The sequence below is a fragment of the Cnephaeus nilssonii genome (assembly GCF_951640355.1).
Source record: "Cnephaeus nilssonii genome assembly, chromosome: 15".
NCBI lineage: Eukaryota > Metazoa > Chordata > Mammalia > Chiroptera > Vespertilionidae > Cnephaeus > Cnephaeus nilssonii.
The window spans coordinates 12,643,938-12,659,881 of NC_137086.1; the positions used below are offsets into that span (position 1 = coordinate 12,643,938).

Sequence of the window (15,944 nt, forward strand, 5' to 3'; positions counted from 1 at the left end):
AAAGAATGAATTTGCTGTTTCTTCTCACATTGTTCACGGGCAGGTGCCAGTGCTTTCCGGCCCTCGCTTCCCTTTCCCCCAGCCTCCTCAGGACGTTGTAAGACTGCCTGGTCTGACTGACGAATGCGCGTCAGCAACACATACTTAGGAGGATGTAACTGATGGCTATGTCTCGGAGGTTGTCTTCCCGATCCTGTGTGGTTTTAACCTGAGGTTTTCCATTTGCAGTGAGCCCATGGCTGGGCTGACCCTCTGCACTGAGGCTCCAGCCCCCCGCAGCCTCTCTGCTCCTCCTGCCCAGCCATGCAGGGTTTGGTCTCCGATGGTCTTGGCTGCATCCTCTGCAAATAGAGGGTTGGGCAAGATAGAATTGGCAAACAGTAGCCTAAGGACACACATAACCAACTGCCTGTTTTTATAAATAAAGTTTTATTGGAGCCCGGCCACACCCATTCTCTTACTTATGGAGCATGGCTGCTATCACTACGAGGGAGAATTATAGAGGCAGTATATGCCCTTCTCAAAATCGCTCTGACTATAAGCTGAAAATGCCTGCGATCTGTTTCTTTACGGAAAGTTTGCTGATCCCTGGATTAGATCTGTTTAGAAAACCCAGCTTTCTGTGACTTTGAACTTGTGGCAGTTCTTTTACCACCAGAGCTCCTGAAGCGACTAAAGGGCCAAAGAAAAGGGGCCCTCTCTTCCTCATGGTGGTTACAATCCAAGCATGCTTTCAGATTGTTGGAATCCATGAAGGGTGGGGGCTTGTTTTGCTGTATGTCTGCATTTGTTTATTGGCCTGATGACTGTATCCATGGTGTCCGCCAGTTTTGAAAAAAGGCACCCGGCTGTGTAGGTCTGACTGCATTCAGTGGCATGGTTCAGGGTGGGACATTTGTATCCACATGGGAGAGAACGCTCATTTGTCTGCTTGATGCCCATGACAGGAAATGCTGCCTTGAGGACTGGTATGGCTGCCCAAACCCACCGCACCCTGTCTGTGTGTGCCTCCATCTCCAAGTCTGAGCAGTGGGATGGGGCAGGAATAGTTCTAAGTGGCAGAGCAGGAGGGTGGCTGTGATGAGAAAAGCAAGAATGGTCCCAACTGGCGTGGCTCAGTGGTTGAGCATCAACCTGTGAACCAGGAGGTCATGGTTCGATTCCCGGTCAGGGCACATGCCTGGGTTGCGGGCTCGATCCCCAGTGTGGTGCATGCAGGAGGCAGCTGATCAGTGATTCGCTTTCATCATTGATGTTTCTATCTCTCCCTCTCCTTTCCTCTCTGAAATCAGTTAAAATATATTTAAAAAAATAAATGCAAAAATGGGTCTCAAAGATGCCTTAAAAATGCAGAGACTAGGAAAGAACTAATTTTTCTAATCTTCTAATTTATAAAACTTGCATCCCAGCGACAGGCATCCCAGACCCACATTGCAGCTACATTAGAGGGAAGCTGGAGTGCAGACTTGAACAGTCCTCTTATCAGGGCTCCTGGCCTATAACGAACGTTTGTGCAAACTAGTAAAAGGCGCCCCCTGTGGTTGGTAAGAAAACCCTGTCTCTTTCTCTGGGCACATAGCCCTGGGAGAACACACAGCTTAGCGAGTGGGCAGCAGCTGTACCCCCAAATGCAGCAGCTACTCCCGATCCCTGGTATCCGGGTCTGTGGGTCCTCTCACAGGGGCCTTGCTGGCCAACAACAGGTTAACGCTGCTTGGCCTTGGGTTTTGAGGCCACAGCTGCCTGGGCTGGTCCCCCTCGGCAGCGCTGCAGCGGGAGGTTGGCTTAGAGGCTCGGGCTGGAAGACAGTGCCCATGGCGGGATCTCAGAGACTTGGGCCTCTCCCAGCAGGCACCGTAGGCCCTGATGTAGCTTAGGGCCTGGCTTTCCTCTGCCAACTTCTGACCTCAAACTGGCTCAGCTTAAGGAGTGCACATGATTTTCCACACAGTTATATCTCAAAGGTGACATGCTAGCAGCACAAAGAGCTGGGTTTTAAGAGGTCCAGAACAGACAAGCTCACGGTGGTGGGACTGACCTCACTCCCGAGGCATTGGGTTACCCGCTGCCCAGCGTGTGCAGTGACGACATTCTGCCGGGACACCCCGCTCAGCGGGCTGTGTTGTCAGAGCGGTTTTGAGAAGGCTGTTCTGAACTCTCCGTGGGTGAGACGGCTTTGTGGTCAGATCTGATTTCCACCTCTCAAATCACATTGGAAACTGTACTGGGGCCAGCCATGTGGGCACATTTTGAAAGACTCTAAACCAACCCTTTTCATTCTGCATCTATCAGCGGTTCCCAGCAGTTCAGAGGCTGGAGGATTGGGAAGAAAGAGCGGCGGGGAGCCCATGGGAGCCAAGGAGTCAACACTGCTTCCAGCCCCCTTTCTTGGTTCCGAAAGGCTACTGGAACAAGAAGGAATGCAGTCTGCCATGGCTTTGAGCCCCTAACGTTTATGTGCAGAGCATCGTGCTAAGGAGCGGTGAGAGTCCTGTGGACAAAAGGACTTCTCGCTGTGCCCTAAAAGAGAGGAGAGGGGGCCTGGAGGGTGGGATGTGGGCATCAGTGGAGTCCACATGGGGATTAGCCCTGAACGCTAGCGGGGCACCAGGGGCCCAGGCCTGAGGGAAGGAAGTCTCCCAGTTAGCATATGTTTTCTATTTTAAAAACTTACCACTCTAAGCCACCAAACTCATAATATGCCCCTCGCTTTTAGCTACAGATGCTACGGCCAGACAGGGGGTTGGGAGCAGGACTCAGCAGGGCCCTTCTAGTAGAACATGGGTGCCTCATAGCCCTTCTAGTGAAACATGGTGGCCCCAGGACCCTTCTAGTGGAATGTGGGGGCCCCAGAACCCTTCTGGTGGAATGTGGGGGCCCCAGGACCCTTCTAGTGGCGTGTGGGGGTCCCCGGAGCCCTTCTAGTGAAACATGGGGGCCCCAGAACCCTTCTAGTGTAATGTGGGGACCCCAGAGCCAAGCCCTTTCTGCTCCAAGCCTGTGGCCACAGAAGGCATAGAAGACCCTCCAGGGCAGACATGTGCTGTCGCTGGGCACTAGCTCGTATCCAGACCCCACTCTGCCTTTACCACATGCCTCTTTCATAGACAGGATTGTTGCTTGAATTAAAACGAGGTAATTTTTAAAGCATATTATGAAATACCAAGTATGAAGTTAATTCATTTACTCATTCAACAACTACTGAACGCTTACTAGGTACAGGCACTAGGTCAGGCAGTGGTCCCAGTGTCCCAGGCCTCCCTCGTAAACAGGAGCTATTCTATAGATGTTTGTTGAGTTAATGTGACATGGGTGTTCCTCAGAGTGTGCTGATGTAGCTATGAGGTGGGAGTGGATGGTGGGAGGAAAGGAAACGAGTGTGGTTTGAGCTCTTACCATGTGCCTGGCCTGTTGCCTCACAATACCCCATGAGTCCTCTGGGTCCATTGGAGAGAAATACTTGGAGACTCAGGGAGCAGCTTTCCAAGACACACAGGTAGTAAGTGATAGAGCCGTATTGGAATTCAGTTCTCTCGGACTCCAAAATCATGCTCTTCCCTCGGAACTGGGTGGGAATGGTTGCAGGCCGTTCTCCTTGCCACAGAATGACCCCGGCAGGCTCTGTCTCTACTCCATTTTTCTCCTCCTAAGGATCCCCCAGATCAATGACCCAGACCAAATCTAAGCCAAAAATGATCACTCCTGATTCTAGGCCAGAAAGCAGGAATCATGTGAAATCAAAGCAGAATAAGGCTCCATCACCACAAGCGAGGCCCCATGCTCCCAGGGCACAAGGTTTAGGAAGACATTAGCCTCCCGTGCACACTGGGAATTCCTTCCAGGGACAGCCACCGGAGAAAAGTCTCACCCGAACCGAGGACTCCTGGCAAAGGGAGGGCGGTGTCTTTCAGAGGCATAAAGCCACTAGCAAGGACCCAGACTCATTCAAGGGGTTGTTGGTTTCCTCAGGACATCTGGCTATTTGAAATAAAATTATGAAGGATTTCATTTGTCCTCTGGCCTGCCCCAATCCCGAGGCCTCCGTTGCCTCTAGCTCCTTGGAGAAGATCATGGAGCTCTGTCCTCGTGTTGGTTCTCGGCTCGGCATCAATGCATCCCTCTGAGATTTAGCACCAAGAAATTATCCTAAGAAAGGGTACAAAAAGAAAAAAAAACAAAATCGAAGTTATGTCTGGCTTAGCCTCCAAAACCGGCCTCTGCAACCAGTCATGGCCTGGACTTAAGAATAGATTTAGGAAAGAAAGGAGGTCAGTTATTCATTTAGTCAGTCAGTTAGCAGAAAATTAGGGGATTGCTGTGTTGCTGAGGTGCAGCCCCCAGAGAGGAACACAGAACCTCTGGAATCTACTGAACTACATTCAACGCTGGGCCCCAGGGACCCAGAGCAGCAGCACTCGGCGAGCACCTGCCTGTGGCTCGGACGGCCGCCTGGCCTTGGAGCCCAGAGCATGTGATGGAGGCCCAGCTGCCCCTCGCACACATTCAGTTCACAAGGCCCCCTGAACCTCCGCCCAAGGCTGACCTCAGAAGTCAATAGCGTGTATACAAGAGAAATCGACCGGCAACCGCAGGCAATTTAGGTAGGATTGTTTGTTCAAGAAGGCAAAGGAAGGCCCATGGGTGGGGGTTTCCGGGGAACAGGTTTCAGTTCAGGAGAAGGAAGAACTTGATAACCTAGAAATGCCTGTAAGTGATGAGCTGTCCCTTACAAAGGATCCTCAGGCAGAGGCCGGAGGTCGCCCCTCAGCAGTGCTGTTGGGGCATGTCCTGTCCTGGACAAGGTCCTGCGATCTCTTCCCGCTGTGAGTGTCTCCCATTCGTACGAAATGAGTGGCTCAGCAGGTCACGCTATGGAGCTTCAGAGGCAGGACAAAGGACTGCGGGCTGGGGTTGGCAGACTCTGTGGAGGGCCTGCTGCACTCATGCCAGGCCTTGAGGGTGGGTAGGTTTGGGGTAGGTAGGGAGCCCCCCAACATGTTGCATGGTTCAGGAAAGTACCCTTTACCTGCAAAGTGAAGGGACTCCTACTTAGCTAGTTCCCAGAGTTGCAAAAGGGAATTAATTATTGTTTGTGATGCACTTTAAGATCCCCCGATGAAAGGCCTTGTATAAATGCAAATTATTATTATTGTCATTAAAGGTGCTAGACGTCTGGCCTGCTGGATAATGCCCTGGTTTAGCTCTGAGCAGAAAAGAAAGTGAACCCCAGGCAGAAAGTTTGCTCTGCTTGTTCAGAGCAATGGTGGTAAGAAGGAGCTGGCTAGGAGGGCTGGCCCGTGACTGAAAGTGAACCCCCGACTCCTGGCGAGGGTTAGCAGGAGCTCCCTGCTCAGAGTCAAGTGTATGTGTCCTCTGAGGGCGGGGCCCTGCTCGGGTTCATTCCTTGGCCCCTGCAGGAGCCAGTCCTTTCCTGGCACAGGAGCTAAGCATGAATGAGTGAGTGAGTGGTTGTCACTGGTCTGAAGGGTGGAAGGAAAATGGCCAGGATGGATGTTGGCCATCCATTCTTGGGGTCTTATCTGGAGACAAAGGAGAGATGGATGAAAACCTCACACATGTGCAATGTCTTTGACGACGTCTGGCGAGTAGTAGGCACCTCCCTTCCTTTACACTCCCAGGGTCCAGCCTGTTACCACAATCCACAGGAAGACGCTTATTTCTATCCTAATCCTGTATGTAGACCGGAAACAAACGTTTCACACAAAAAATATTTCTCCTTGCACACTCTGCTTCTATTTAACTTTATTTCAATGCTGTTCAGGACCCACTAAATCGATTCCACAACACTCGCGGGTTACACCCGTCATTTGCACAGGCCTAGTTGATACCAGCTGCGGATAATCACTTTCCCACAGTGGATGTATGATCCTCCTTTCCTTTCTGTCCTTCCTTTCTGCCCTCTCTCTGTGTAACTGGCATACGTGCCCTCCACCTGCCCAAGTCCTGCCCTCCTGCCAGCCTGCCATGAAACACCGCCCAGCCAGCCCCCCAAGGGCCGGGACGCCAGCAGGGAGGGCAGCCTCTGGCAGTTGCTTTATCTGGAGTTGCTGCTTTTCCACCTGTAAGCCGGGAGCCAGGCATCTGGGGAGATGGTTTCAGCTGCCAGCGGGGGATTACAGTGAAAAGAAGAGGGACCATGCCATCGTGTGCCCCTCCCCTACATCTTCAGGGGTATCTGTAAGCACCCAGCTAGGAGGGCAAGTACCCAGAGTGCTGGAGTGACCAAACGCTGTGCCAAAAAGACAGAGGAGGGGCCCAAGGCGCTGCGGGCAGCATGAGCTGCAGCCCCTGGATGCTGAGAGTCCAGGGGAGAAACCAAGGGACAGCCGGCAAACAGCACAGAAGCCAGAGAGGCTCTCAGGGAGGAGAGGGTGGTTTTATGCCCCAAAGAGATGGTCTCCGAAGTGTTCCATCAGCCTTGGGGGACCTGGCCCTTCCGTGGAGGCAGGTGCCTGGCAAGGCTGAGCAGAGGCCTTGGGGCCCCTCCCACCAGAGTGTGACTTGGGGCCTGGACCCCACAGTGGCCGGGACCCACACTCCGCATGGTCAGCTCTGCGGGGACCCAGCACTTCCTCTTTGAGGTCTATCCTTTGGTTTTTCCCCTGTTGCTGACTAAGACGGCGAGGGTAATTTGTGATCTTTGCGGTGACTCACCATCACTGGACAGGCGGCAGCTTCCCCCTCACCGTCCAGCACAGGTGGCCTGCGGAGGAGCCCTCCTCCCGGCCGGGCCTGTGCAGCGACCCGGCATCCTGCCCAGGCATCTGCGTGGCCGTCAGCAGGGACCTATGCTGAGCTCCTGCTCGTGCCGCGCTGGGCAGGCTGAGCAGAGGACTTGAGGTGCCCGCTGCCAACGTACCTGCCACGGGAGGCACACCTGGGAGGCGCAGATGGGGAGACAAAATGAGCACAGGGCTGCAGCTCTGCCCTGGGGTCCCTGGCCCAGGCAGCACCATGTTCCTTAGTCCCCTGCTCCCACTATCTGGCCTCAGCCCAGCCAGGTGCATGTCATCATCTTAGCTGACTCCCCGCCCACCCCCCCTTTCTCCGTGGCCACATTGTTACCCCCTCCTCCCAGCCTCTCATCTGGTAGGTTCTTGATGGAAACAGCATCTGCCTGAAAGTAAGGCGACTGGAGTACTGGCTCAGACTTTGCCTACTAGCTCTGGGACGTCAGCCCCTGGGACATTCGTTCGTTTGTTCGTTCATTCACTCATTCATTCATTCATGCACCAAATTGACATTCACCTGCTGGGAAGCCCTAAGGAAGAGGAGCATGGGGCCCTACGGCTGAACCAGCCCCACACTCCGCCTCAGGCGCCCACGAGGGGACCTGTGCTAACAGCTGTCACTGTTATGTGCCATATTCAGTTTTCCCTTCCCTGCACTGATTGGACAATATGAACTCTGAGTTTTCTTTTTTTTACAAGACTCTATAATTCTAAAGTTCGTCTTTAAATGAGCCAAATGTTTACGTTCGTTTGAGTAATAGTTATTGAGCAGCTGTGTGTTGGGCAGTATTTCGTGAAGCTGGGGTGTAGAGATGGATGGATGCGACACAGTCTTGCCGTCACGGAGCTTCTCCTGGGTGCGGGAGAATGGTGGGGTGGCAGATGCGTGCACAGAGATGGAGCCCAGAGCAAGGAGCAGCCCTGTGGCTGGGGGAGGCTCGGGAGCCTGGGAGGACTCCCCTGCCCCTCGCTCTCCCATGGCCCGCTGGCCCTCTCTGCCCTCCTCTCCTGCTCTTACACTGACCAGGGGTGCCCAGGAGTGAGGCCTGGCCCTGCAGCTGAGGAAGCGGGCACAAGCGGCTGTATCCTAAGGGACTGGCCGGGCTTGGGGGACTCCATGAAGTGCCTCAGGAGAGAGAACTACTAGGTAATTTGACCAGTTTAGAAAAGCATTTAAAAATACCCTATGATTTAGAATGAGCCAGATTTCATCCCAATTCTTTGATGTCTAGATTGGGTCCCAGTTGGTTGTTTATGGAAGTCCTCCTAGACAGCTTTTGATTTAGTTCAGCACATACTGAGACTTCAGTCGCAGCCACATGGCCAGCGAGGAGCCCGAGCTGCATAAGACGTAGTCTAGACACCAGTCTGTACATCTCAGATCAGAGCAGACCGTCCGGGCCGAGGTGGGGGCCACGTGCCTGGAATCCAGAAGAGGGGAGGTCGGTTCCAGCTCAGGACCAGGGCGCCGCCGGACTCCGAACTTGGGGTATTTTCTCCTCAGTATGAAACCAAGCCTTTGCATCGCGTGTTCATGTTCTTGATTTGAAAGTTTGGACCCCTGAACAGGAACCAGGCCTGCTCGGGGGTTGGCACATTTAGGGAGACTGTGGGCGTGAACTCATTACAAGCACTTGTTTGTTCCTAAAGCCCACACTAGAGTGCCAGGCTGACATCGCCCGGGGCATGGCTGCAAAATAAGCACCCATTGCGCCAGGCCCTGGCTCACCAGGACGCCCAGAGGTGGTGGGCAGTCTGCACGGGGGCCTTCGGAGGGTTTGGGGTGAAGGGCACTGAAGTAGAACCGGTCTCTCTGTAGAGACCTATTATGAGGATGACCCCCTTTGACACGGGGAGAGGAACCCCAAGTGAGTCAGTATTTGCAGTGGCCGTTCATGACTATGAGGACTAGACCACGAGGCATGATTAGCGGGACTTGTCATTCACTATTTACAGGACTGCTTTGATTTGCAGACCACAATCAGTTTTCATGTGACTGATTGAAAACATGTGCCAGTTAAGTCACCACTGCCGAAGAAAACTGGAAAAAGAAATGAGCCTTGGATGTTTGGGAACTTGCCTCTATTTGCCAAAATGAATTCTGACTTGATTTATACGTTCTTGGTTTCCTGACAATGAGGGTCGTGTCCCCGAACCACTCCTCCCGCCCGCGTCGCCACTGCGTTGGCCTGACTCTGGCCAACATCATACGGCTCATCTATGATTGTCCAGAGAAAAGTATTTTTGGATTCCAGAGAGCCTACTTTTGGTCCTGTTTTGGAAGAAGGCAATTGTTTAGGTCCTTGCAGAATAACAGGCTAAAGGCGGCAAGACCACAGGGCCCTTCGTGCGGCCGTGCTCCTGTGAGATGTGCTCGGGGGCCCTGGGGTCGGAGTAGCATCGGGCAGGCATCTCAGCAAACCTGCTGAGCTTGTTTCCCACTGGCCGATGGGAGCTGGTGTGAGTGGCAGCCGTGCCGCGCAGCCGCTCCTTCCCTTCCCAGAGTCCGCCTCCTTGGGCTCTATAGCCTGTTTTTATTTTCACTTCCTTAAAGCTGTACTGGTTCAGATTTTCAGATGTTGACTTCATGGACTTTTGTTCTTTTAAAAAGGTTCATTTAATAAATTAAAAACTAACTCCAGTAGGGAAAACCCCTGCTACTGAGACCTCGTTGAACAAAGATTCCTAACTGCCTTCCCCAGGGCCTCTGAGGATGCTCCTACGGCTCCCTGTAACTCTCTTTAGGGGCCTAGAGCGCCTTCCCCAGACACGGGGCCTATTGAATTTCTCATGCGTTGTTTCCCCTATCAACTTACTCCGGCTTCCTCACTCCAGGCCTCCTCTCATGGGAGGGCAGAGGGCTGGCCAGGCCTTCCATCCCTCACAGGAACTGCCTGGGGTACCACCACCTTCTGCTCAGGGCTCTGCAGTGTCCATCACTAACCCCGCCCCATTTGTGCAGAAGTATCCCCGATGATGGCGATAACTACCACCCCACTCGCCACCTCGCACACGGCCACCACTTATGACACATTGGACCCTGGGCTTGGCTGGTGCCCTGATTTAACAGATGAAGAATCAAGACACAGTGAGGTCAAGTGGCGTACACAAGGTCACATGGATATCTTAGAGCCATAACTGGATGGCACGTAGAGACCATCAAGTACAAATCTTGTTACAGCTGGAGAAAGTGAGTCCCAGTTTCCAGTGACCAACAAGCCGGGGTGGGGACTAGAGCCCATGTCTTCTGCTTCGTGGTTCAGTGCTTTTTCCACTTCCCCACTGTCTCCCCTTTATGATACATACTGTCCTGACCAGAAAACGGTCGATTGGAGGCCAGCTTCAGTGCCCCCACCATGAGCAGTCAGAGCCCCATGATTCCAATCCACAGCGTCAATTCTCCCCGGCCAAGCCTTTGACCAGAGCCCCTCATAGGAGCACCCAGCAGGGTGGCAGGAGCCAGCAGGGCCTGCAGGCGCCTCCGCTGCAGGACTAACCCCGAGATGCCACACGTGTCCCCAGCAGCTCTGCACTGGATTTGAGATGCACGGTGTCCTAGCGACTTTGCTGGATGTTCACCCTGAGGCCGGCCATCTCCGTGCCTCCCCCTGCCGGCTCAGTGTGACAGTGAACAGTGATCCCGCCGCCGCGGGGAAATGATGACCTGAGGGCAGTGACCCTGGGACCTCTCCGCACAGGGTCTGACTGTCCCCACAGGCTCGCAGCCTCTTCCTCCCAGACCCAGCTCGGTCCCTTGGTAATAGTTGGCACCTATTGATCACCTGTTAGGACAGGCACCAGGCCAAGTCTCACTCCTCATGAGCATTGACCCTTAAGGTGGGTGTTATTCCTCTCCTTCGTAGGTGATGAAACTAAAACTAAAAAGGGGGTCTCTTGCCCAAGAGATAGGCCAGTGAGGAGCAGGTGTGGCGGGCTCCAGAGCCCACGCGCACTGCCCGTCCGTCACAGCCTGCCAGCTGCAGGCCCCGGAGGTCACCAGGCTCGGCTCTCTGCTTTCTAGATGAGCCCAGAGAAGAGATTTAACCCTGGATCCAAGATGCAGAAGAGTAGACCCTCTGAGCATCTCAGCTCCCCGCCCCCTGCTCCCCAAAGTCTGTCTACTCAACCCCTGATGTGCCTGCGAGCTGAGACCTGAGCCAGGAGCCAGACCTGCTCCAAGTCATGGAAAACCTTCCATGTATTCTCCTAGCCTCAGTCCCTGGCATCGCACTGAGTTCTGATTTTGTAAAACCGGGTGCAAAGGGCCGGGGGTAAACAAAGGAACGGAACCTTCCTTCGTCCTAAGGCATGCTGAGCTCCAGTTCATCTAAAAATAAACTCCAGTGTGAGGAGGACGAGGAGCCGGCCGGTCAATGGGGCGGCGAGGCCTGCCCTCCCGACCCTGGAACACTTCCAAAGCTGCATACACTTTGTCTCTGGGTTAAAGAGGTTTTTAAAGGTGACGCATAACTAGTGCTGATGGCAGTATATACTCAGGCAGCTCTCCATTTTCTCCAATAAAAACGTGAAAGAAATGAAAACAGCGCTTGAAAAAATCTATGTCTGGGAGCCGTTGTCCTTTCCCCTCCCTTAACCGACTTCACGAGGTGCTGAGCGGCCCTGCAGGCTGGTGGTCTCATGCCTGTGAGTAGCCTTCTCCAGGCTCTTCCCTCGGGGCACGCAGGAGGGCTGGCGGGAAAGCCCGGGGCAGAACAGGAGCCGGCAGAGCCGGCGGAAGCAGGAAGGAGCTGGCTGGAAGGCGTGCTCCCTCTTGACCACAAGGAGCAGCCCCTGCCCCCAGAAGTTCCCCAAGAAAACCAGGGCTGCTCCTTCCTCCTCCACGCTGTCTCTAGGCCTGTCCCCTCCTCACCGGGGGGCGTCTCCTCTGCTTCATCCCTGCACCGCCCCCCCTCTTGAGGACCAGGAGAGGCATGTGCAGGGGTGGGTAAGCTCTTGGGGTCTGAAGTCTCAGAGAAGGTGACAGTTCGGACCGTGTTAGCAAGATGAGGATAAAGGAGGGGTTGATCTTTCTCACTAATTGTTGACATAGTTTAAAGTTTGAGAGTGGACGACATTTTCTTCTTCAGTTCCTGAGTATTAGCATTCGTGTGCTTCTGGGTGCCGTCTCTCACCTTCTTAAACAGCATGTAATGGGCACGCCTTAACTGCTTGCAACCGGCGGCCCTCAGTAGTCACTTAACGACAGCCACCAAGGGCCTGCTGAGTGCGCAGTGGGCAGGGGTGTGGGGTCACCGGGAAGGGACGTGCTCTCGGCTTTCTAGGGCTGGCAGGCAGCCCAGCAGGTGAGACGTGTGTGTGCGTGACCAACGCCCTGGGAGAGGCAATGGTGTCCACGTGCAGGGAGAGGACTGGCCGGAGGCCTGGGAGGACTTGCTGGGAGCAGGGCCTTTGGCCTGAGCGTGGAAAAGGCCCCGTGTGAGGGGAGAGCAGTGGCCGGATTGGAGGGCGGAGGTCACACCCAGGACCGTGACGGGCCTCCCAGGGCCCGACATACCCAGCTACACTAGACATCGCAGTGGGGAGACTCACCTGCAGCTTTGCTGGGAGAGGACCCTTAGCTTTCTTAGCTTCTCAAAGCAGGGGGGGGGCAAGATCCCAAAAGTGTAATGGAGGTGAAGGGGACCTTCTTTAGAGTGTTGTGGAGCCAGAGTGGAAACCCCCGAGTGCGGCTGCGAGTTTGGGGCGAGAAGATTCTCGCTCGGTGGTGACGCAGAGGTGGAGTAGGCCTGTGTCCAGCGAGAAACCGCTCCTGCAGCGGTTTTGTTGAAAGGTAACAAGACCGAGAGCCAGAGGGTGTCAGGAAGGAGGGGACATTTGGGAGGAAGAGGGTGGACCTGCAGGGTGAGTCCACCCCAGGGCCTGGGGAGAGGTGGGAACAGTAGTACAAATGGGCCTGAGCACTTGCAAGTACTGAAGAGTGGGGAACACTTCTTTGGGAACAAACACGCTGAATGGCAGAGAGACAGCAGGCCCCGGGACTGGAAGTCTGGGGGAGAAATGGGGCTGGAGACCCAGACTGGGCGGGTCTCTGCTGCCGGTGGTGTCGGCAGGCTGAGCCTGGGGCGTGGAGAGCAGGGCAGGATGGAGGAGACCCCCGGGGAGAGCTGGTCTGGGAGTGGGGAGCTCTGTGGTGCTCATGTCTCCCCGAAAGAGGGAAAGAGTTGGGTGGGAGGGTCAGTGGTTAAGTGCTGCAGAGGCTGCGGAGGTGGGACTGAGCGCAGAGCAAAGTGTGACATTCCAGAGGGCGCTGGGGGCAGGCAGGGGCCACCCATCACTGTGCTGTGATCAGGGAGGGCCCCGCCCCTGCAGGAGGCCCCCCGGGTTTTCCTGACCCCAGCACCTCTGTTCTCTGGCGCTTCTCCCCTCCGGGAACTGCAGAGGCGCGGGCTGAACTGCTCCCTAAATAAAGCGGCCTGCGGGCTCCCTGGGGAGGTGCCTGAGGCCTCTGCAGTATGGTGGCGAGTCTGCTGGGTGGCCTTCCTAGTTCCCGCCGCAGTTCTGCGAGGGCCACTTCCGGAGAAGTACGGCACGACTTCTCCGCTCTTCCAAGACTCGGGTGGAAGAGAGGAGGAGGCAAGCCTGGGTAACCAGGCATGGGGTGCCCACCCCAACCTGTCTAGCTTCCTCTCCCTCCATTTACTGCATTTGGTTCCCAGCTCGCAGCAAGCCATCCCCTGCCCCCAAGCCGCTGCCCCTGCTGTCTTTCCTGGGCACCCCTGTAATGCCTGCTCCCCTCCGTCTGCACTGATCACCCAGGTGGGTGCCTCCTGGCACCTCCGTAAGGGCCCTTCCCACCTCAGTTGGTGTTACGTATGTGTCTGTCTCCTCTGCACTGAGACCTCCTGTGTGGCAGGTGCCATATCTGTGTCATCTCACGGCCCCGGTACCCATGCCGTGCCCGGCACAGGGTGGGCCCAGCATGTGCCCTATCCTGATGTGCAGCGTAGGGCCCGCTTCTGCAGATTCGAATCCAGTGCCAGAGAGGCAAACGGCAGAAGGTGTGCCCCTCCTGGCAGGAGGCTTTGACTGACAGGGAGGGAGGGTCCTCTTGATGCCCAGCCTGGCTTTCTTTCCAGGAGACCAAGCTACATATGTGGTTGGAAATAAATGGAGGCCAGGGATTACTTAGAAATCCTTTTACTTAGACCCTCTGTGTCTGCATGAAGTCAGCGGTCCAACTGAGGGAAAAGTGCAACCCTCTTTATGTTTCACGTGACGGGAACGGCGGGTGGTTGGCGTGGTCAGTCTCTGGCTTGTCGCTGGGACAGGCCCTTGCCTTTGGCCTGGGAAACAGCAGACAGACCTGAGCACTGATGTCTCATAGGAAGGTCTGTGCACAGGCCCTTTAAGGATCCGTGCAGACAGAACAATAGTGAAGTGCATGCACCTCCCTAGGCAAAAGCCAGAGGCTTTGCATCAGGAAGGAAAATCCAGCCCAAGATGCCTGAACAATAACGAGCAACTGTTCTGAGTTAGGTGGAAAGCTCGGCGTTGCACTTTTCCGAGTTGTCTGTGCTAACCACAGTTTTCTCTCCCCTCTCTCCCACCAGGGCTTATTTCAGAACCTTTGTCCCTCAGTTCCAGGAGGCAGCGTTTGCCAATGGAAAGCTCTAGGAAACACCAGTCTGGAGCGGGGGCCAGCCAGACTGCTCTGTCCACATGCGTGTCAGCACACAGGCTGCTTCCTGGAAGCCACTTGGACCGTCTTCACGGCAGCGTTTTAACCCCACACAGCAGCTTCGCGAGCCCGCCTGGAGCCCACGCTGGGGCTGGCTGCGGTGACCTCCTCGAGCCCCCGCCTCGGTTCTCCCTTTGTTTCCTTCAGTGTAGTCCTGATTGGAAGAAATAAAGTCACAAAAATCATGATGCAATATTTTTCCAGGGAAAGTAAGACATCATAAATGCACACACCCTTATTCTTTGTCCCTAAGACCTCTTGTAAGTGTTAAGATTAAACCCTCTGTGTGTGTGCGTGTGAGTGTTAAGATTAAACCCCCCGTGTGTGTGTGTGTGTGTGTGTGTGTGTGTGTGTGTGTGTGTGTGTGTGTGTGTGTTTTACATTTCCCACCATTTCCCACTGGGGCAGTCCTCCACTGGAAAGGTGCTGCCCGAACCAAACTGACCAGCCTGCATGGTTTCAGCTAGGCCCAGGCTGCAGCTCAGAACCACTGGGTCCCAGCACCAACCCCCTCCCCACCCCTACAGCTCCGTGTGCACGGGTACACAGCCCATCCTGACCCCGAGGCCGTCGTTAAAGTTTGCTGAATGTGTGACCAGTCTGTCCCTCTCTCCCCCTCACCCTTCCCTGGCTGACGGGAGAGCTCTTGGGGCACCTGTGGCACTGTGGGAATCACACCCCGGGCACGTCTGTGACCCGGGCTCAGACCTGGCAGCTCTGCACCATCCAGGAGCAGAGCCGAGGACCGTTGGTCCTATGTGTGTGGCTTATCGGAGCCAGACAGGGTCTCAGGAGTCATCTTGCTTACACCCCAGGCCCTCCCCCTGCGGCTCCCCAGGCCTAGGGTACAGAGCAGAGAACTGAGGCCCCAGAGCTGTGGAGTCTCCCAGAGCAGCAGCAGAGCTGGGAGCTGGGAGCTGGGAGCCAGGCCTCACTACTCCGTCACACGGCTCCCCTCACTCACACCAGCTGACTGCAGCAGCCCGCTTGGCAGCTTTACAAGATTCGCAGCTTATGGAGCATTCTTCCGCCCGAAGGCTCTCTCAGAGGAAGCGGGACCTGCCACAGAAGTGAGGGACAAGCACTGCCCCGCTGCCCCTGCTCTTCCTTAAACCTCCTGCCCCCAGGTGGAGGGGAAGCGGCCCCCCCTGTGCGGGGCCGCACATGCTTTCACCTGGGAGCCTGCACGGGACCCGGCGCAGTCCTTCCTGGGGACTGGCGAGGCACGGCTCTCCCTCCTGGATTCTCGGCACCAGGAATGTCCTCGGAGGCTGGAGCAGAGCTGACAGACTCCCGGCTCAGCCACCTGGACGGCTGCCCGGCTCGGATCCCTCACTGCGTACTTTGCCCCTGGCCCTGAAACCTCGGGAATCCCCATGACAGAATAGGCCAGGGTCCACCCCCAGCTCTGCCATTAGCTGGCTGGGTGACCTTGAGGAAGTCCCTGCTCCCTGCTGTGCAAGGACTCAGCTCTTCCGACTCGCCCTGGAGCA

The 15,944-nt window shown here is 55.3% G+C and overlaps 1 protein-coding gene across 1 annotated transcript in view; it reads left to right on the forward strand.

Moving 5' to 3' along the window:
* The window catches only part of BABAM2 (BRISC and BRCA1 A complex member 2), a 343,534-nt gene extending 328,895 nt beyond the window's left edge, over positions 1-14,639 (forward strand). Inside the window, exon 12 of the mRNA XM_079792681.1 lies at positions 14,324-14,639. Coding sequence (XP_079648807.1) covers positions 14,324-14,387 — 64 coding nt within the window. The 3' untranslated portion in view covers positions 14,388-14,639. The remainder of the gene's footprint in view (positions 1-14,323) is intronic.
* Positions 14,640-15,944: the final 1,305 nt, after the last annotated feature.